General features: G+C 36.8%; 2 protein-coding genes across 3 annotated transcripts in view; one reads left to right on the plus strand and one right to left on the minus strand.

The window, feature by feature from the left end:
• Positions 1 to 4607, minus strand: part of LOC144451551 (ATP-binding cassette sub-family C member 9-like) — a 26954-nt gene extending 22347 nt beyond the window's left edge. The window contains exons 1-3 of the mRNA XM_078142429.1: positions 4102 to 4607; positions 2745 to 2981; positions 1712 to 1900 (exon numbers count right to left, since the gene is read on the minus strand). Of these exons, the coding sequence (XP_077998555.1) occupies positions 1712 to 1900; positions 2745 to 2981; positions 4102 to 4491 (816 nt within the window). The 5' untranslated portion in view covers positions 4492 to 4607. The remainder of the gene's footprint in view (positions 1 to 1711; positions 1901 to 2744; positions 2982 to 4101) is intronic.
• Positions 4608 to 6020: 1413 nt separating this feature from the next.
• On the plus strand, positions 6021 to 22950 carry LOC144451525 (uncharacterized). 2 transcript variants are annotated; one of them, XM_078142398.1, is made up of 12 exons: positions 6021 to 6363; positions 9355 to 9521; positions 10193 to 10371; positions 11108 to 11213; positions 12118 to 12218; positions 13302 to 13463; positions 14390 to 14483; positions 15582 to 15964; positions 17035 to 17092; positions 17968 to 18185; positions 19858 to 20066; positions 21327 to 22950. In XM_078142398.1, exons 2-12 carry the CDS (start codon positions 9368 to 9370, stop codon positions 21517 to 21519), a joined length of 1857 nt encoding a protein of 618 aa, XP_077998524.1. In that variant the 5' UTR covers positions 6021 to 6363; positions 9355 to 9367; the 3' UTR covers positions 21520 to 22950. The 2 variants fall into 2 exon arrangements, with proteins under 2 accessions (XP_077998524.1, XP_077998523.1); XM_078142397.1 differs by having other exon boundaries at positions 6021 to 6243.
• The last annotated feature ends 226 nt before the right edge of the window (positions 22951 to 23176 follow it).

The following is a 23176-nucleotide window of genomic DNA, read 5'->3' on the forward strand; positions in this document are numbered from 1 at the left end:
AGGTTCCTAGTATTTTTAAAAAGTCAATAATCATACCTGTCCCTAAGAAAGCCACTATCTCCCAACTCAATGATTACAGACCCGTTGCTCTAACCTCAGTTGTAATGAAAGTATTTGAACGTTTAGTACTGAAAGTTATTAAATCTAGTCTCCCTCCTTCATTCGACCCATATCAATTTGCTTACCATCCAAATCGTTCAGTCGAAGATGCTGTGTCTTTGGCCCTTCATTATGCTCTCAACCACCTTGAAAAGGTAAATTCTTATGTCAGAATACTTTTTATTGACTATAGCTCGGCTTTCAATACCATAATTCCAGCAAATCTTCACAACAAACTACTGTCTCTTGGTCTCAATAGTTCTCTATGCAATTGGATTTTTGACTTTCTATCAAATAGACCCCAGGTGGTTAAGACGGGTTCTTTCTTTTCGGAACCAATCATTTTAAATACAGGTGCTCCCCAGGGCTGCGTTCTTTCTCCCATGCTGTATTCTCTCGTTACCCATGATTGTGCCTCATCTGCTAGCGATTCTTTGATTTTTAAATTCGCTGACGACACATCAATTGTGGGTCTTATTCAATATGACAACGAGACAGCATACCGAGACCAGGTGGACAGAATTGTTGGTTGGTGTGCCGATAATAACCTTGAGTTGAATGTTGATAAGACAAAAGAAATTATCGTAGATTTTAGGAAAAAGAGAATGTATCACACACCCCTGAATATTCATGGAAAAGAGGTAGAAATCGTAGATACGTTTAAATTTCTCGGGTCACTTATCTCAGAGGATTTAAAGTGGGAGAAAAATGTTGATCACATTGTAAAAAAGGCCCAACAACGCCTTTTCTTTCTACGCCGTTTAAAGAGCTTTGGTGTCAGTCAAGCTATTTTAAAGAAATTCTACCGGGCTGTGGTTGAGAGTGTTCTGACATTCTCAATCACAGTCTGGTATGGAAACACTACTCATAAGGATCGTGCTAAGTTAAATAGAATTGTGAGAACGGCATCACGTATTATTGGTATAGGACTTCCATCTCTTGAGTCACTTTTTAATTCACGCGTCACCAGGAAAACAAAATCTGTAATTAAGGACATAAACCATCCAGCCCACACATTGTTCGAACTGCTGCCCTCTGGTACTCGATATAGATCAATCAAAACCAAAACAAATCGCTTCAAAAATAGTTTTTATCCTCTGTCAGTTCGTATTTTAAATGATTCGTAATTTGTCTTAGCGTTTTAGCGTATATGTACATATTTTCCACTTTTAATAGTTATTCATATCCACACTGTTTGTGTTTTAACCGAGCTACGTATAACCAAAGCGAATTCCATTGTATAATTTTATACTTATACTTATGGCAATAAAGTTAATAATAATAATAATAATAATGTGGATTTTTGACAACTCTTACTATGTTTTCCTAATTCCAAACACAATGTGAAACAGCATTGACCAAATCCATATTTGTAACTCAATAAATTGCAAATAGCTAAAAAGTGTTTTAAAAGTTTGTTATTGTAACGTACAATAACAAATATTTTACACATGAAAATACATTAGAGTTGTTTTATGAATTCAAAATGACCAATTTAATACCCGTTTGTCATCCATATGTTCAATTTTAACATTTTTTGTCTGTGAAACGACATCAATTTCCATTATAAGCATTCGCTTTAATCATTATTATATAACATGTCTCAACCTACCACATCTTGCTCCTCGTCGTAGTATACTGCAGTAGCATAAGCCACAATTCCACCTATTGCAACAGGTGGTATAAACGCACATGTATCTCCAAGCGACTTTATGAACGTTGATAACAAATAGTCCGCACCGTATGCTTTAATGTAGGTTCTCCACAGTGAAGGTTGTTTCTTATTCCTTGCTGCTCTCTCCTAAACACATATATGAAATGTGAGCATGGTGTATTTTAGGGCCAAAAAAATTGTTTCTTGTATTCTCAACAAACTAGTCACTCGAATCTACTATTTCTGGCATTTACTGTTCTTTTTATTTAGTTCTTTAGAGCAAGGGTGTATGTGGGCCAGATATCATTTGCTTGTTCATGTACAACAGTGTTGTCTCTGCAGTTGACTTCACTGAAGTAGGGAGAGTTATTTCTGTGCTTCCCCACGTATCTGCAGACTGCATGGGCTGGACAAACACACAAAAAAGACCGACGCGGGGGTATTTAAGTGATGCGCACGCTGACGTATACACGATATATGAAATCAAATTGACTTTTGGGTCCGCACCTGGAAATCTGGCGCCGTCAACGGCGATCACGACTTGTCTGATCGATTAATGATGTTTCCGTTACCAATACAACAGTTTTAAAATGGTGACATTCAAAACATAGGTTTCACTTAAGAACAGGTGTGAATTTGACTTGTACAATCATGATTTTAATTAATTTGACGTCATTTCTGGAAACGACGTTGTAAACAAAACGCCCAATCACGATCATGGATACTTACATGTAAACAGTTACCCCACAACAATATAATATTCTGTGCCATTTTTTTAACCGGTTTACTCATGGTTCGAGGCATGATTAGTGTGATTACAAACCATAAGTGTGATCGATAAATCTTAATTATAATGAATTGTGCAAATCGAATGCGCCCCAGAATCAATTCCTATTTTTGTCCAGCCTCTGCCGTTGAGGGCGTGGAGCACCGACTAATAATCCGGCACTTTGTCAGTACCCCTATAAAACACAGCAGGTATTAATATTACCTTTTCAGCCTTGAATTCAGTTTCAAAAAAATTATACTGGTATTTAGTTTCATATTCCCCTGTTAAGCATCCAATGTCCGTCATCTCTAATGGTTGCCGGTAGCCCAGACTAAACAACCATTTCATCCACCAAAACAGGCCCTTTGATAAGAAATTGGTGTATGTGAAATAAAAATACATCGACTTCTTTTTAAGATCCCTCGGATATTCCTTTTCTTGATAACAGCATCCAAAGAACTACGGGTGGAAATTGTATGATTTTAATGATTTTAGCGCGCGCACACACACACACACACACACACACACACACACACACACACACACACACACACACGCACACGCTCTAAGACAGACAGACATACATACATACACATACACACTCACAGACAGACAGATAGACACACACACTCACTCACTCACTCACTCACTCACTCACTCACAGACAGACAGACAGACAGACAGACAGACAGACAGACAGACAGACAGACAGACAGACAGACAGACAGACACTCACAGACACACACAAACAGACATGCACAAACATACATATATGCATACATACATACACACACACATACATACATACATACATGCATGCATGCATGCATGCATGCATGCATACATACATACATACATACATACATACATACATACATACATACATACATACATACATACATACATACATACATACATACATACATACATACATACATACATACATACATACATACATACATACATACATACATACATACATACATACATACATACATACATACATACATACATACATACATACATACATACATACATACATACATGTCATAACATTTTGCTGCTAAGCAAAGAAAAACATTTGGGAATAACATATTTAAGCATGCGCAAACAGAATTTCCCAGTATTTATAAAGTCGATTACTACGAACGTTTTCACTAACATTTCGAGCACAACAGAACAATGATGTAGACACGTCTTATGACATATAATGACATAGATTATATACCCCATAATGTTTTTGTTCGGAGTGGTCAACTTGCCATGGCTTGGTTGTGGCATAATTATATGTAAATTTGACAACAGGCACGTTAGAGTTAATAATATATTAGTTTAAATAAACTAAACAATATGGTGTTCACGAATTGCACTTCGTGCGAGCACCTTTTCTTGTCCCTTCGCGATTGCCCTTCCTTTAGAGAGATAGACGTTGACGTTCCCCTCCCATATGACAGTGACGTCCCCCTCCCACATGACACATGACACATGACATCCCAATTCCACATAAAGGCTGTCCTTCCAAAAAATGACGGCATAATAGTCGATACTCGAGTGTACAAGATAAAGGTCACTATCTTACCTTGGTGCGCAATAGATTGATTTCTACCAGAGTGCAGCAGAAATAGAAGAATATGCTTATCAAAGTCACGTCAATTTTCAATATATTTATATCAAAACCAAAGTGATTAATTAAATGGGTCAGTTCAACCCCCTCTCCAAGTAATGTTAGCAGCCAGTATATTAGCAATAGCCATGCTAGACCAGGACGATTCCAATATTCTAGGTGGTGGTAATACAGCAAGGTTATTAGTCCGGTCAAGAGCGCAAGTATTTGAGGGACGTATAGTCCTGGCTCTGATATCTCGTTCCGTGTAACATCTGTCAATATGCCTTCCCCTACGGCACACAGCAGAGTTAGGCAGAGCAGCAGTGTGGACAGCCATTGACAGTTATGACCCGGGTATTTCATAAGACCTGTTGATGTTACATGGCCTACGTGTGTACAACATCGGAGAGCGACAAGAACGACGGGAAACAGTACTAGGAATACAGATTGTGTGCACACCACGTACGAGATAACACGACGCTTCTCATCTTCTATACTGATTGGTATACAGTCATTAGAAAAACGCCACGACGTGATATCTACAGTCGCCATGACTTGAATGTCCTTTGATAACCTTTGGCCGAACGATGAGATGTAACAGATAGTCAACTCGTTCGAGAGGGTCATGTGAAAATAAACGAGGGGGCGCAGCCCCGAGTTTTTGGCGTGATTGGCTCAAACGGATATATACGTCACACCCCTAATAAGAATAAGAAAGAATGAGTTATGGCTTCATATAACCAACCGAAATTAAGGCCTCTGATTGACAAAGTCGGTCTAGCTGTAGCGATGTATTTACCAATACAGTGACCTTCGAATGTTTGCATGATTGGCAGTATATGTTGAAAGTAATGGTTGAGTGTTGATCTAGTAGTAGAATAGAATTTTTGCCACCCCGGAAGCCAACATTCATACAGTCACACTCACTTTCTATCATATTCCGATTCCTGCTTTTTATCACTACGTATCACATAATTTAACCTTTGACATAATTTTGGTTTACCGGCATATGAAGTCACAATGGGCCAGTTGGGTATTTAGATCAAATAAAGAAACAGACTCTCTTACAGTCCTGGGAGCTTCGCATAAATAGCTAAAACTTGGGTTGTTTTGTATGTACCGATATCTACTGCATAATGTAATTGTACTCGAATGTCATTGTACTATGCGACCTCGTTGATCACATAGGGCAGAGGTGACATAGGGCTAACTTTTCGTTGACGTGTCTGGTGCGAAAGGTCAGCCCTATGTGATCGATGAGGGCGCACAGTACGGGGATACTATTCGAGTACAATTAATTATGCAGTAGATATCGGTACATACAAAACAGTCCAAGTTTTAGCAATTTCTGCGAAGCTCCGAAGACTGTGAGAGAGTCTAATTAAGAAAACTTAGTTCCAATAATCCGACCGACCCTAGTTTATGCAGGCGACACTACTTCTTTGTTTTTTAAATGGTGAGAATATTAAGTTACTTCTATTGTAAATTTTCAATCCGATCCCAGAGAAACCAAGTCAGTATCCTGTGTGTTATTTCCCACCCTTTTAAAACGAAACGTTTCCCGCATAAATTTGCACAGCGCCGGGGTTGGAATATCCGAATATGAATTCGCGAGTGTGGTTGAATCATAATACGTGTGAAGAAAGTTGGATTATCGTTGATTGTAAACTAATTATGTACCAAATACTGGATGGTTGCTCTGTTTATCATTATTCAAATTATTTAAAACGCGCCCTCACTACAATCCTCTGTTACTCGGACTCTCACCGCTGGGGGCTCTGTCTCCGATCCCGGCTGTGTGAGACTATGTCTACCCTTACGCTAAATGGTACGGCCCAGACCTTTCCTTTTACGTCATTACATTACATTATGTCACTTTGCACTCATGGAGGTTATGATGCGGAGTATGTGATCACATGTTCACTGCTGGTTGTCTGCAATCTTTCGTTGCTGTTACGAAATTATCTTTGATTACAGACAGGAGCATTTGCATTTATTGCACAATCGCTTCTTTACTTATCTAGACATCCTACCAGAAGAAATATAGAGTGGATTTCCTCGTACCCTTCAGAGAAGTATCACGCCAGCTGCGTTTAGCGGATTAGCTGAAACTGGGTAAGCTTTAGTCCTGCCTCTAGACAGTTATATGGGATGCGATACTGACTATTCCGGAGAAGAGAGGGACAATAGTGACAGAATCGAGCCCCGAATTACTCCGTCTGCAAGCAGGGCTAGGTAAATGTGCACTCGACTCGTGTATATACCGTATACGTGCTGCATGTACATTTGTGGAGTATTGATCACGTCATATGCCGGACAGATATATAGGGCATGTTGCACAGGCACTCGAATCAATCTATACGATTTGGGGGAAAATGTATAGTGAATTCACTATACATTTTTTTTAACAATCAAACACAGCAAACACATTGATTAGAGTGCCTGTGACATGTTGTATGTACAATGTACACACAGTCCCTCTATAACAGACTGGTGTGTCTCGGGGTATCAAGACCCACATTAGTCATGCTAAGTTACAAACGGAGAAAGTCTCCGTCTGCAAGCACCGCTAAAAACATAGTGTAGTCTTAAAAATTTCGAGGACTACATCATTCACAAAATTACTTCCGGCTTTTAACCCTGTTGTAGCGATACCAACGTAGGGGGCGCCTATATACATGTACTGATCACATCACAACACTAACACTAACAATAAAAACATTATCTATGATGTAAGAATCACACTTTCAGCTAGTCTGATTGAAGCAGTTGGTATTGTATTATACAAATATAGAAAGCTACCCTAAGGAAAGTGTGTACCCTAAACACAAATAATGACTAATTATTTTTATTAGTGTTTATCAAATAATACCATGCATAAGCCTAAAATATGGAGTTTATGCCCTGGTCATTAGAACTACATCACAACAACATGTGTCTATGTCACAACAATGCATGTCTGTGTCAATGGTTCTGCTGTGTTCGAAATAATCAAAATTGCCATTACTTGTCTTGATATTACTGGTGGTAGTATACCCATCACCAGTAATATATACATGTAAAAGAAAAATTGGGGAAAGTAATGGCAATTTTGAACATTCCAATTACAGTAGAAGCAGTGACAAAGACACATGTTATCGTGACATAGACGTGCACTGTCATGACACAGACGTGCACTGTCATGACATAGACGTGCACTGTCATGACATAGACGTGCAGTCATCACATAGACGTGCACTGTCATGACATAGACGTGCACTGTCATGACATAGACGTGCACTGTCATGACATAGACGTGCACTGTCATGACATAGATGTGCACTGTCATGACATAGACGTGCACTGTCGTGACATAGACGTGCACTGTCATGACATAGACGTGCACTGTCGCCCAGACCAGAGTATATATTTTGTGTATTCCTAGAATCCATATTCCATATTTTATGTTCAACTTGGCTCATGCATGGTATCGTATGCAGTAAATTTTTGCAAAAAAAATAAATTTACAAATCAGCCGTTTTCTTCTGCAGTGAGAAGTAAGGTTTATGGTCAGTCCAAGCTCAGACTACCAAACTGAGGTCCAAGGAATTTAAATATGAATTATCAACAAATCTAATCTAATCCAATTTACATTTCTCCTATAGTGCATTCCATTAAAAATCTTGATGTCATTTACAAGATAGCATAATAATTAGTCTAGAATATTACATTATTTGTAAAGCCCTAGTAGTGTTTCATTGTTAGTTGCTGATTCAAGCAAAAAATACACCTATACAAAATACATCCCTTAGTTTTGATCACACAATATTGCACAAACTAGACCTAAAGAAACTTAGTTCATTTAGGACAAACACTGTGACCCCTTCCCTAACCGAACATTCACAAGTACAACTTTGACACTTTTGTATATGATGTTAACCATGATGAAAATTGTAACAGTCATCACCACTACTATTGATGCAATGAAAACATGATGGTAAATACATTAAAATACTACCCGAAACCCAGCACTGTATAATAGCAGTAAATATTTTTATCAACTTATCAACATCTCAGTAGTAAATATACCGTGTTGTCATTGAATGCGTGAAAGTTTTCAAAATTTAGTTAGAAGTGCAAAAGTGAATTAACTTCAGCAATCACATTGATGATGCCAGACCCCCCCCCCCTCCCACCCACCCCTAAATAAACAAAGTTCATTAGTTGAACTTGTGTGACATTGCCCCTACTAGAACTAGGCCAGTCCTTAAATTACACAGAAGCCAATCAGTCCTTCTAATCACATGGAACTAGGTCAGTCCTAAGTAGCTGAATTGCCTGTCTATCAGTCATACTGTGTGTTTGGCTTGAGTTGTAAATAGTATAAATGGATTGTTGTCAATTAACAGGGATAAATGTTTGGGTAACCAGACTATGACATGTATGAGATTAAATGTAGATAATTTCGTGACCCAGCTAGAACGACAGCTGGGGACACCAATACAACTACCCCCCCCCCCCCCCCCCCCCCCCCCCCGGTAATGCCTATAATGACCTCAATATAAAGCATTGATACATCCATCATCCATGTACCATGATCTACATTTCCACAAAGGAGAATCTTGCTGTTGGTTTATGTGGGGGGGGGGGGGGGGGAGGAGTACCACTTGCCAGCTCTGGTATTGTGTGAGGTCAATACTTCCAACCGCAGATGACCCCATTTCAGACCTATTTTCACCAAAAACCAATACCCCATTTTAAACCATTGCCATATGTACAGGATGTTAGAATAGAGGAATCGATCAAATTTTAAACCAAATTACATTTGTAAGTTCCATACTAAGTAACTTGTAGATTGCAAAATATAGCTTTCAATATTGTCCTTCAGGATACAACATTTAGGGGAGCAATTAATGGCACAGTTATGATATGATAGACAATGGACCACATTTTAAGACAACACAAAATTGAAAATAAGATAGCTACAATTTGTAGAAGCACATGTTAGACTCCTCAGCTTCAAAAAAAGACTTCATTTTAAACCAAAGGGCTAGGAAATGCATAGGTAAATATAGATACATATATGTAATAAGACAATACAATAACACCAGTTAAGGTGGCGGTTGAAAAATCCTTAAAAAGCTATATATTGTTATTGGGTTGTGTAGATTAAGAAGTGTTCATAATATGATATTCCTATCAGATATGCAAATTAAGTCTAATTTTTTTATATTGTATATTGAGCAGCTGAAAAATCAACATGGTTGTCGTGGAAACAGATGAACTTGACCCACTGTCAGGTTTTGAAGTTGTTTTTAAGAATATCACCGTCAGTATAGAAGACAAACCAATACTACGAGGGATCAATGGTATTGCTAAGCCTGGAGAGATCCTTGCCATTATGGGACCATCAGGTAAGTGTCATCTTGTAATTAGCCACATTGGGTACCACCTTGAGGGGCTATTGTGTTGAGTTGTATCTGTCTGTCTGTCAGTCTGTCCATCTGTGCGTGCATGCATCTACCCTCACCTCTCTGGCATGCACCAACTGATTTCAACCAAACCTGGCACAAAGGTACTAGTTACACAGGGTAAAAACAATAGCTACAGACTCTGATGTTATTGGTGACATCATAGGAAATTGGGCTCCATACCCAGAATTCCCTACCATAGTGTCACATGCGTTTCACAAGCCATGATTATGGAAACTTAGTTGGAGGAAAGAAATAATAAATTATCAAACACAAGGTCACGTGTAGAACACTAACTGAATATGAGAAGTCGCTTTTGCGTATTTTCCGATCTGGTGCATTTGACATCAAATTTGTCGAATAATTCCTTTTATTAAAGTTTTTTGGGGGGAAATGAATCGGCTGAGTAGTTTCCAAATGTTACCAGGTCACCAGAGGTGTAAGCATTGTACGCAGTCAACGTAATTTGTAAACAGATCCTTCTGTTCTATGATTTTATCATCCACTTTTTGTGCCTCACCTTTGTTCACCTTTGATTTAAGAAACACTGAAAAGAAATGATAAGAGCATTCCGTTCACAAGTAAGACTCATTTTCTTATTCCTTACTTTACAGGTTCTGGGAAAACTACACTTCTGAATGTCCTAGCTGGCAGAAAAAATAAAAGTGACTTGGAGAATGGGACAATTACATTGAATGGTCAACCTCTAAGTAAAAGACTAAGACGAAGAATTAGTTATGTATTGCAGGAAGATGTCTTTTTTGATAATCTAACATTATATGATACACTAAGGGTGAGTACACAGTAATCTCATTTTCAATAATCCAGCTTCTTACTGTAATTTCTTTTGGAATCAGCCTTTGATATATTTTTTTCACTAAAGTTTCAGAGATGTACATGTATATGTACAAACTTTATAGCACAACTGAACAGAGTTTCAGTATTGCTATAGCAAAATGTGTGTGTGTGTGTGTGTCTGTATGTGTCTGTATGTGTGTGCATGTGACTGACTGTCTATGAGTGTGTGTGTGCATGTGTGTATATGTGCATGTGTGTGTGTGTGTGTGTGTGTGTGTGTGTGTGTGTGTGTGTGTGTTTACTGAGCAAATCAAGCAATTGTGCAAGTTTGAAAACCAAATTGCCATAACAAATAACAGACAAGCTAAATTTCAAAAGAGATGGGTCATTTCTGAAGAATTTCAGATAATTATTTTGATTGAGTTGTGACAGATTTGTCACATTTTCTTTCTTCCACTCGGGATGGTCATCATGTTTTGTATGTTTCGTTTGCTCAGTTGTCTTTCTTTCATTTTGTCCTTGTGTAATTTTTTTTTAAAAGAGGAAAAAAAAAAGAAACTTTACAGTTGTGCTACAACACAACTGTGTGCTATTTTTTACTTTTGATAAATAAAACCACACACGTGCAATTTCTTGAGTAAGCCAACAACCCTGAACATAAAATAGGTTTTCTTATTTCATAATATCTTAACTTGTTATGTTCAGTTTTGTGCTTGCCTTATGTCTTTCAGTTTGCTGCCATGCTATGTTTACCAGCTACAATAACAAAGGAAGACAAATTGAAAAAAATGGATAATGTTATATCAGCGCTTGACCTTGGCAAATGCCTTAAGACATGTAAGTTATAGAACTTTTACTTCCATAACATAGTAAGAGGTGCATTTATGAAGCTTTGGCATATTGACAACATGACAAATGTAGACAGGTTTTGTTCTATGTAATTGAATAGGCCATTATAGATTGCAAACAGGAAATTGAGAATACATCTCCCTCACTAAAATTGGAGGTATCATCACCTGATAGTGCCGTTTTCGTAAGAGCTTTGTTCCTTGGTATGCTGTGGAAGTGTAAATCAGGGATGTTTTTTGTATTGTTCAGACATCGAGGAAAGCAGCAGTGCTCTATGATTAACCAAGTAACCTATACCATGTATACCCCCAAGGTACTCACAGACAGGAAGTAGAGCGCCTCCATGGCAAATTTTAGAAAGGCCTATTGTGTCAAATGTTGGGTTTTTTATGACATACAAGATGGGGAGGGACCACAAGTAATGGAGAATTAGGAAAGAACACAGACACACTAAGGGACGATCACACTGTGTCACACAAGCTCAACAAGCAAACTATGTCCATTTAGGGTGTGAGGGGGTCTGGTGTCAATGCAATTTCTGCCTTGAAATGACATACACTATGATAAATTCTCTCTAACCTAGCATAAGAAAACTACAAATGTATATAAATAACTCAAATTTAGCAATTTGACAGGTGGAACCCCATGTAATAGCCTCCACCAGGCAGTGCCTGTTGGGGCAAATTAGTCATCTTCATCATTGAAATGTATTACAGAGCTTGGGAAGAAGGGAATGAACAACCTGGAAATGCTACATGTAATTATATTGATACTTATTATCATTTGTATCAACAACATCTTGTACTGTATCAGTAAAACTCTGGATGAAATTTAAATGACAAATCATCCATATTTATAGAATTTAGAAATCTAACTGATTGTCTTTTTATAGTGATTGGTAATACTGAACATAAGGGACTGTCTGGAGGAGAGAAAAAACGTGCAAATATTGGCTGTGAGTTGCTGACAGATCCAGCTGTATTGTTGTTGGATGTAAGTATATACTAATATTCATAATCATGCTATAGTCCTCAAAATTATACTTCAAATAATTACATATCAAAACTTCATACTTTTAATGCAAACACAAAATATAAATGTAATGATTGGACTTGCAAAGAATATTTTCTATAGTTTGAAAAAAGAAGACTCACAACATCATAAAAATTTTGTTATTGTTGCTTGCTTTTTTCGCCCTTTGATACCTTTGACCTTGAAAGTTATAATTGTTTTATAAGTCATGTACTGAAAGGCTAGTTGCCTAGCTTGTACACAGAAATAAACGTATTACTATTATAATAATTGAGCTTATTTGCCTCCTTTACTGCACCATCCAAGACGCATACAAAAGCATTATTTACGTTTTATAAAATAATCAAATCTACAGTGGAAGATGCCAGAGTGTCGTTTTTCGTTGCGTCTGGCTTGCGAGAATGTGATTATATAACAAACGTACCTGAGAAGTTACACTTCCACATCCTAATGTACTACAGAATCTCTTAGTTCAGTTGTGCTAAAATCATGATTTCAGCTAAACCTACAAGGTCAATTCATCTGAAATTTGATGGGGTTGTTCCTGGTGCAATCTAGATGAAAAAGTATTCATGAAAAATTTTGGTCAAAATCTTCAAAACTACATGGCAGATATATACATTGAAAAAGGAACATTCTCATAACAGCTTGGATTTCAGTATCAGTTGTGCACCATGCCATCAGTACTATATTCTTTGTTGCTGTACATTTAGACTGTCGACAGTCATTCGTGCCATTTTTGCTACGTTTTATCTAAAATTAAAGTCGCCTTGCTCCGATCCGGAGCAATACTATTACTGCATACTGATCAGCGATCAGCACTCACAGTTCGTGCCTTCGGCAATCACAGTTCCTATCAGTACGCAGTAGTATTTAGTGCTACGGAGCCACACGACGACTTTGTTTTAGATGAAACGTAGCAAAAAAGGCATGAACCACTGTCGACAGTCTACTGTATATTGTACTCTGTTATTTTTGTTCCTTTTCTTGTGTACATTTTTTGTGCCAAATGAATAAAGAATAAAATAAATGAATCTATTTCAGGAACCAACCACTGGTCTTGATTCAAGCATAGCATTCAGTCTGATATCCTCTCTCAAGCAGTTTGCTAGAAGTGCAAACAAAACCGTCATCACTTCAATACACCAACCTTCTAGTCAACTATTTCATTTATTTGATAAAGTTATGCTTTTACAAGATGGAGAGGTAAGTAGATTGTAGTTTCTGCAAAACACTCACATTTTGTCAATTTAATTGAATAATTTCATTCATGATTACAAAAATTAGTAGATTCCAAATCATAAAATAGTTTACTTGGCATGTAATAAATGAACCTAGGCATTTATAGCCTACCTGTTGACTGGAAGGACTATCGCTACTACACTATTCCACCATCCTAACTGTAGCCTACTTGTAGACTTGAAGGACTATCACTACTACACTATTCCGCTATCCTAACTGTAGCCTACTTGTAGACTTGAAGGACTATCGCTACTACACTATTTCGCTATCCTAACTGTAGCCTACTTGTAGACTTGAAGGACTATCGCTACTACATTATTTCGCTATCCTAACTGTAGCCTACCTGTTGACTTGAAGGACTATCGCTACTACACTATTTCGCTATCCTAACTGTAGCCTACCTGTTGACTTGAAGGACTATCGCTACAACACTATTCCGCTATCCTAACTGTAGCCTACTTGTAGACTTGAAGGACTATCACTACTACACTATTTCAGCTATCCCAACTGTAGCCTACTTGTAGACTTGAAGGACTATCACTACTACACTATTCCGCTATCCTAACTGTAGCCTACTTGTAGACTTGAAGGACTATTGCTACTACACTATTTCGCTATCCTAACTGTAGCCTACTTGTAGACTTGAAGGACTATCACTACTACACTATTTCAGCTATCCCAACTGTAGCCTACTTGTAGACTTGAAGGACTATCGCTGCTACACTATTCCGCTATCCTAACTGTAGCCTACTTGTAGGTCTATAGCAGAATGTCATTCATTTAAGGAAGCAAATCAATTTTCGTCTGTTAGTCACACAGCAGTAAAGTATTTGAGGGGTCTGTGTCTTGTATGGAGACTTGTATCCTTTATTTCCTTGTCTTTGTTTCAGACTGCTTATTTTGGTAAAGTTGATAGTATGATTGATTACTTTGACAACATTGGGCTACATTGTGCGGCACACTACAATCCTGCAGACTTTGTCAGTAAGTTTTATTCTATTCACCCCTTTCACACAGTCACTGTAGTTAAACCCATTATGGCAAACAATAGGAATATTCCATAACAACAAAATATAGGGAGAAACTAATAGAATCCCAATCGGCTTAGATGGAATATTTCACACGAGTTGGGGAATTTTTGTCTCACAGGAGCTTGCAGCTCATGTGAGACAATTCCCCAACTCGTGTGAAATATTCCATTTCTGTCCTTTGGTGTGTGAGATTCTTTTTCTCATGTCCCATTTTTTTCTGGTAGGAAAACAAGTTAAAACCGGGTTATTACTGATTGAAATAACAACACCAAGGACGTCTTTACTTTGTGTGTATCTTTTGTGTAACTTCGCAAAAACATATAGTTCCTTTAATTCACATTCATAACAACTAATTCCAGACACCGTATTGAGATCAAAACTGTCTTTACTCTCAAAGGCTCGCATCAGTATTATATACAGTAATAAATATTAAATTAGTAGAAAAATATGATCGTTTGAGTTTTTTAATAATACTTTAATCAAACTGTGATGGTTAAGTGTTGAACATGTTTTCCAGTAACAGGTAGATTTCATGTTTAAAGTACATGTATATGTAGAATATGTGTAAATAACAATCTATTTAAAAATTCTGAGCACTTCATTGATCTATATACTACTATTTATGATACTAGTCAGGCCTCAAAATTAACTTTTTTCTGTGGTATTCCTAGTGGGTTACCAATTTCAGCAATTGGTCACCTTAGGATGGTGACAAGTAGTCCCGTACAAGTATTCCTGATATGAAAACAGCATTCCTCTTTTGGAAAAAAAAGTCCTTAAATCTTCCATCCTTTAAATTATTGCATAATCAGTGGTAACCTGAGTGGGCTACCAGCTACAAATTGTGGTAGCCCCATGACAAGACTTGGTAGTCTGTGGACATGGGACTACTGTTAATTTTAAGCCCTGCTAGTGTAGAGTCAGTGTCTCAGTGGTGAAAATGACTGATACTTACAGGTACATGTATGTGTGTTCTAGAATTCAACACAAAAAAGTGGGAGCCTACCTCCAAGTGACAGTATTAATATTTTTGGACATGAATCTCTTTCAGTGGAAAAAATCAAAGGAAGTGATGAAGAAAGGAAATGTATCCTAGAATCTGGTAGGAAAATAACTTGGGAACCGTTAGCAGAGAGTGGACATCATAATGGAACACCTTCTCCTGCTCCGTTAGAAGACTTTGATGAGTTGGACTCGGTAGCAGTGAAAATATATGAAAATGGGGAAGATTCTATAGAAAAAAAGAAAAAGAAATGGCCGACAGGATTTCTGGATCAATACTTAATGTTAACAGTTCGTAGTTTTAAGCAAAGTAGAGGAAGTCTTCTTGGTAAAGTACGTTATATAGAGTGTATCCTTACGTCCATTGTTATTGCTCTGATTTGGTGGCAGTTGGATTATTCTGAAGAGTCAATCTATGCCAGACAAGGACTGGTAAGTCTATTTAGTGAAATGTACATCTATTAGACTATTTGAAATGAAGACTAATTTTGCTTAACTGTCGTTTGTTCTTTTGTGAGTACCCGTTACCTACATCTGACGGAATACCATAGATTTTCTTGGACACAATCTTGTACTTACGAGTAGCCAACCAGAATCCGTCTTACAATTTAACACTCAATGTGCGAAATTGAAAGAAAGAGAACCACCAAACAATAATGATAACATCATTGTCTGCTCTCTGTGCTCAAGCTCTTTTCGAACAGAATGCCCTGAAAGAAGTAGTGTACCCATATGTTTTGGCACATTACACCAGGTGCATTACACATTCTCATTTGTTGAGTAAATTTACTCAGCACACTAATGTGGCTCAAGAAAACCTATGGTGTTGGTTCAGATGTAGACAACGGGCACTCACAAAAGAACAACAACAAAATTTTTTGTTTTATTGATGTCATGAAATCATTGAATCTTTTATGGGGTACTTGTCAATGGTACCAAGATTAAGCTCTGTTTGAGATTACTTGAAAACATCGTTCTTTGCACAACTGAACAATATCATTTATCAGGTTCATTCATGCTATATACCTGATAAAGCATCTTGTCCATCTGTCTGTCTGTCTGTCTGTCTGTCTGTGGAAGACTTAATGTTTAAAACCAATGGGAAGATTATTTTGATATTTGTAAATTGTTGGGAATGTTGCTTTCAATCTCTAGTTAGGGTATTGTTCAAGACCAAATAAACATGTGCCTAGCAACAAGACTAGTCCCATAGCAACAGTCAAATGATAGTGAGTATTGCAAAGTTAAAAAGAGGAATAGGTAGTCATGTTGATAATCATGGTAGAAATGATCCCACATTTGCCCAGCAACAAGACCATGCCCATAGCAACAGTTAAATGGCTGTCCATTGCAAAGATAACAACAGGGTTGGTTAGTAAAATTAAATATCCAAAATTAAATGAATGCATCTATAACTAGCAACAAGACCATACCCCTTGCAACAACCAATTTTTCATCCATATTATTATTTTAATAATTACTTTTTCTCTCTTTCGTTGCAGTTAATCTTTTTCTTTCCCTACTGGTGCTTTGCTATTACGTTGATAGCACTACTTGTATGTAAGTCAAACCCAGATATTTTATATAAAGAGACACTGCTTCAGATTTCCTCATCTATTAGCTAATGTTACATACATGTAATAACTAATAAACCAGCTTGTAATGTATCTACAATATACTAATTTTGGTGTTCCAAAAGTTGTGCATAAAAGTATCACACTGAGATTCAGGAAAATTCCAGTACTTACACCCTAATTTATTGTAATTCTTTTTTTTTTACTCTGGGAGCAGAATTTTTTATTTATTGCTATGAACCCAGAGTCAATGAACATTCATTTGTGAAAATTGCACTGTGTGTGGCTTCTGATTTTTTTTTTTTAATAACATGAAGTGACTTGTATTATTTTCAACACAAAGATAACAGACTTGTGGAAAAATATGCTTTGGAATCATATGAAATATACAATGCTTCAGTGTAATGAATACTGGGGAAAAATTTAAAGATACAGTTTCAGAATTTTTAATTACTCCGTTTCAGTACAACTCAAAGTCAAATCTATAGAAACGGACACTCAGGGTGGCCCTATTAAGTAAAAAGGGGGAAGGTAGCTTCACGCGACCCCCCCCCCCCCTTGAATAATTTCTGTCATGAAAGAAGTGCTGCGTTTGTGTACAAGTGTCATCCTTGCCGCCATGACTGTTGATGACGTCGACAGTACAGACACTTGTTTATTTACTTGCCAGAGAGGGCACTGCTCCACAAAATGTTAGAGGTGGGCACAAAAAAACAATATTTTGATGACAGCTGAAATTTGGGTCGGCTGAGTAATGAGAAACAGGAAAAAAAAATAGGATCACGCTTACTACATGATAGAGTTACTCTGTATTGAATTAAAATTGCAAAAGTTACTCTAAAACTTCCTTTCTATGTCTAGTTCCCTCAGAGAAGACAGTCATATTCAAAGAACGGTCAGCAGGCATGTATCGTCTGTCAGCATACTATTTGGCAAAGTTAACAAGTGAACTGCCATTGGTCATTCTTCTACCAACTGTCTCTACCATAATTGTCTATTGGTCAACTGGTCTGAACCAATCACCTGGGGCGTTCTTTGGAAGCTGGTCTCTGATCATGTTAACCATTATAGCATCACAGGTGAGATGAATATTGTATTGTATTGTATTGTGTCATATTGGTATTGTATTGTATTATATCGTATTATATTATAGCATTACCAATTCCAGTGAATTTTGTGACGTCATCGCTGTACATTATTACTGATAATGTACTCCGTTATTGGGCATCGCGGCCCCGGAACGAGCATAACAATACACGCTTATGTCCGTAAGGCAATAACGGTGTGGGTATTTAAGAACAGGGAAATTATGGGGTAAACACCATAAGAATTTTTTTTAAAAGATTGAAATTAAAATGAAACAAATTTGTGTTCACAGCAGTTCATTGAAGTGTATATGTGTATGTATGTGTACGTACGTGTGTCGCTATGATTAGTATTCAGCTTCCGGGCCAAACATGGCAGACGATGTTCAGGGCTGTGTATATTGTAGTTTCTCGGTCGACAAATTCACTGGAATTGGCAAAACTATAAAATAATAACAATAATGTACGTCCTCCCAGTCCATAATGGACTCAATAATGTACGCCCTCCCAGCCCATAATGGACGAAAGCAAACTTTGAACGACATAATGGGCAAGGCGACAGCCGAGCCCATGGAGTGCAAAGTTTACAATACGATACCATACATGCAATACAATACGATACCATACAATATAATTAAACAATAATGTACGCCCTCCCAGCCCATAATGGACGAAAGCAAACTTTGAACGACATAATGGGCGAGGCGACAGCCGAGCCCATGGAGTGCAAAGTTTGATTGTTTAATTATATTGTATGGTATCGTATTGTATTGCATTGTAGTGTATTGTGTGGTATCATATTGCATCATATTGTATTATGGTATTGTATTGAATGATATTGTATCGTATTGTAATGTATTGTATGGTATCGTGTTGTATCATATGGTATTGTATTGTATTGCATTGTATTGCATCGTAGATTACACCTCATGGAATAATTTCTCTGAAAATTGAAGTCCATCAAATCTCTCCAAACTTTGCCATTTTTTACACGGCTACCTTTGAAGTACTTAAAGAAATTCTAAGGTTCACAATCATGGTCTCAAGGAAACTGACAATCTTCTATTTGTGCATAGAGTTAGAATGGGTTAATTTTAATGTGACTTTGACCTCTAGTGGTAACAGTTTTAATGAATTATGTGCAGTACTGGAGATGAAAATTTTTATGATAAAATTTTAATAACCTTCTCAAAGCCGATGTTCATAAAAAAAACCTCAGTGCATGAAGATGTGTTCGTAGTACAACTCATGAAAAAACACCAATGCATTCCCTTGCTTGTGGTAAGCAGGAATGAGACCAGTTTCATGCAAAGACATACAATGTAATTAGTGTGGGTAACTTATCAAAGTTTAAACACCACAGGAGCCTGGATCCCATGACTTTTTTTACTGATAGAATATTACATGTTATAACAATGAAGTACGACTGTTAGTGTTACATTACAACTTCCACAGTGACAGATATAAACAAACTTATCAAAGCGTCCTGTGAACCTCCATCAGAGGTACCCCTGTTGTTTTTGTATTAGTTGTGTTGTTTTTATCATGTTTTTTTCTAATTTTGTCCTTGGACGAATTTTTCCTTAACTCACCTAGTTATTTTTCTTCTTTTTCCCTGGAAATGCTGTTATTTCATGCCAGGTTTTGATGTTTGATTTTTCTGTAGTCTGTTGGTCAAACCATAGGGATAATATGGATGGATTTTGATAAGGCTTTATCAACAGCAGCAGTGTACATATTGGGTTGTTTGATGTTGGCTGGATTTTATATTAATACATATCCTACCTGGATTGAATGGCTACGATATGCATCATACTTGTACTATACTTTCTCAGGTTTAATTATTCTGGAGTTTACAGACAATGGTCCTTTCTTGTGAGTAGTAATCTTATCTCATTTTTGCCGTTTTTAGCTTGAAAGTAAACTAAGATGTACTAGTTCTACAGGCATACAACTACTGACGTCAGATCATGGACGAATGAAACCTGTTACAAACAGGGAAAGTCAACAACTGAATTTGATTAATAACACTTAGCACAGCATGTTGGAAGTACAGAGACTTTTATTACATTCCATCAGTTGATAAGAATAGTTTTATGGCCTCTTTACATAATGGTTCACAGTCACAAACAAATTAGAAGTTCCCCTGCCATTTCATGCACACATTAAAAGGCCATAAAACTGTTCTTATCCATGGTGTGTAATACAAGTCTCTGTTCTTCCAACATACGTTCCCTGTTTGCAACAGGTTCCGTTTGCCTATGGTCTGTTGTCGGCAGTTGTAGTAAAGTGTCTGTATGCGTGTACATGTCTGTTCAGATGTGTGAATGACTCAACTCAACTCAACGAGCACTGGGCCAATTTTGTTGCCATTTGTTTCAACGATACAATTGATGCACTATTCAAGATAAGAGCTGATCTACAGACTGAATGTATTATTGTAGGTTTTTGAATTAATGTTTAATTATTTATGCTACAGTTTCTGGACTTTCTCATATACATCTAAGAATTTAACCAAAGTCTTATTTCAGTTTCAATTTTTACATGTAGCTAGGGTAAGATATCAATAGTTACTATAATATATATCATGTGAAATTCACTATGAAAGATTAAACTCTGAGAACATTTGTATTTATACTTGTTTTCAAGAGATTATATCTCCTACATTGCATGGATCATGTTCTTTAAGTTTCCAAGTTCTGCCCTAATAATGATAATAATAATAATCTTTATTTATACTGGATAGTTCTTTAAGTATATAAACACTTGTCTCCCAATAAGTCCAGTGAGGGCCATCCCTCATGGGTTCGGTGTTAATGCAGGAGGAAACCAGAGTACCCGGGGAAAACCTGCATGTTTGGTAGAGTCAAACTGAACGGTGCTCTTCTTACTTACAGCGTTGTAAATTTAATCAAACCCTAAATGGGGTTCGAACCCCGACCACAGTGGTAAGAGGCAAGTGGTTTAACCACTCAGCCACTGACAACCCTTTGAGTGATTCCATTTCTACAAGAGGTGTCCGAGTCATATTTACACTGTTGAGTCAATTGGTAAAGAAATTTGTATGTCCAAGATCCACAAATAGTAATGAAAAGGAAACTAATAACATTTTTTGTTCTTTTGTTTCCATATTAGTTGCACCCTGGAGTATTCAGTGTATCCAGAGTGCCAGAGCAATGGAACATACATATCAACGGAATCAATCCTAGCAGAGGCAGATATAAAACTTCCACTCTGGGTGTCTTATGTCGCTCTTCTAAGCTTCACTGCTCTCTGTAGATTAGCAGGCTACTTGGCACTGAGGTTTTGGAGAAAACCTACTTTCTAAGCTACATGAGAAATGAAGTTGCCTTGGTGTTTCATTCATTGGGCATTATGTTTTTAACACAATGACAGACATAATTCAACTTAAGACTAACATTAACAGAGACACAATACACATGGCAGGATTCTTTACCCAATCACATTGAAAACCGATAAGCATTGCTATTTGTTTACAGTGCAGTAGAAACAGGCTTCAGTTGAAAATATTACAGATGGACTTGATGATTTTAATGGCTTCAGTTGTTTATACCTAAGTTCTCTTAGGTATAAACAGACATGTTTCGAACAAATCACTTGTCCTTCTTCAGTGTCTAAGTGGATCTGACAAAAAGATCCAAATTTGTTGGAGGTGCTGAATTTACATATATTGAAGCTAACCTTTTCACATCTCTGGTTACTCCACACCTCCAGCAAACTTGGATCATTCTATCAGATCCAGTTAGACACAGAAGAATAAATGATTTGTTTAAAATGTGTCTGTTCCTCAATCAAAAGTGGGAGAAGAGAGCTTGTGTTTGAAAGTTAGTGCTTCCATGATGAACATACATACATGTAGTATTATTTACTTTCCAACTGATAATCAAAATGGTAACTTGTCTATTTCTACATCCCCACTGTGTAAAAAATATTGTCTCATGTCTCAAACTCTAAGGCATCAGCATTTCTCCTGTATCACTGTTTGACAGTGATTCAACATTCTAGTTCAGAGATCCATGCATGATAGTGATGCCTTCAGAGCATGTATGTAGAGGAAATTCCTTTCTGACTACAAACTGTTCGAAATTTTCTGTTGAGTAGTCGTTTTGGACCAGTGTTCTCAAACTAGATAACAACCAGTGACAACTATTAACAAGGATTGATGTCCATTGATTTACATAAATTAACACCCTTAACAAATCATGGTAATGCGAAAATTTTACATATTGCAGTTCTTTTTAAAGATTATCAAACTTCTACATTTATATAGATGTTGACAGATTACTCTTATTGTTGTTAAAGTTTGTCTTTAAGCTCACTAACGTTTACCGAAATGCACCATACACAAAGTATATTTTAAGTATATGAGAAGTAGACTTATTTGCAGCAAATAAATATGATAAAAGTATACTTTATATTAGAAATATACCTGCGCACAGGAACAAAATACTTCAAATACATGGAATTTGGAACAACAGATATATACTTAAATTATACTTTAAGTATATTAGAAGTATACTTATTATAATAATAAAATATATTTATTCGGAGTATTTCAAATAAAGTATTACAGTACTGAAGTAAATGAAACACTTCTTTCCATTGAGGCTCTCATACTTATTTGCAGGAAATAAGTATGATAAAGTATACTTTAAATATATTTCAAGTGTATTTGAAATATACGCACAAGAAAAAAATTACTTCAAGTGCACTAAATTTCGAACAACAAATATATACTTTAAAGTTGCCATGTGGATTAGGATTCGGTATTTATTTTGGATTTTTAATTTATGAAATAATTTTATCATGGCTTCCTACTTGAAAAATCAATGTGAAACAACATAAACCAAGTCTGTGTTTGTAACTCCATACATTGCAAAAAGCTATAAAAAAAATATGTAGCATGTTTGTTATTGTACATACAATAACAAACTGTTCACACATTTAGTAATGTTTTGCAATGT

This window comes from Glandiceps talaboti, chromosome 21 (assembly GCF_964340395.1).
Source record: "Glandiceps talaboti chromosome 21, keGlaTala1.1, whole genome shotgun sequence".
Taxonomy (NCBI): domain Eukaryota; kingdom Metazoa; phylum Hemichordata; class Enteropneusta; family Spengelidae; genus Glandiceps; species Glandiceps talaboti.

What these genes read in the sequence shown, in the direction of transcription:
- LOC144451525 (XM_078142398.1), top strand. Translation starts at nt 9,368, where the DNA reads ATGGTTGTCGTGGAAACAGATGAACTTGACCCACTGTCAGGTTTTGAA. An exon ending in TGCTTTTACAAGATGGAGAG is followed by an intron (nt 13,464 to 14,389) that starts GTAAGTAGATTG and finishes TCTTTGTTTCAG; the next exon opens with ACTGCTTATTTTGGTAAAGT. An exon ending in CAATCCTGCAGACTTTGTCA is followed by an intron (nt 14,484 to 15,581) that starts GTAAGTTTTATT and finishes AATCTCTTTCAG; the next exon opens with TGGAAAAAATCAAAGGAAGT.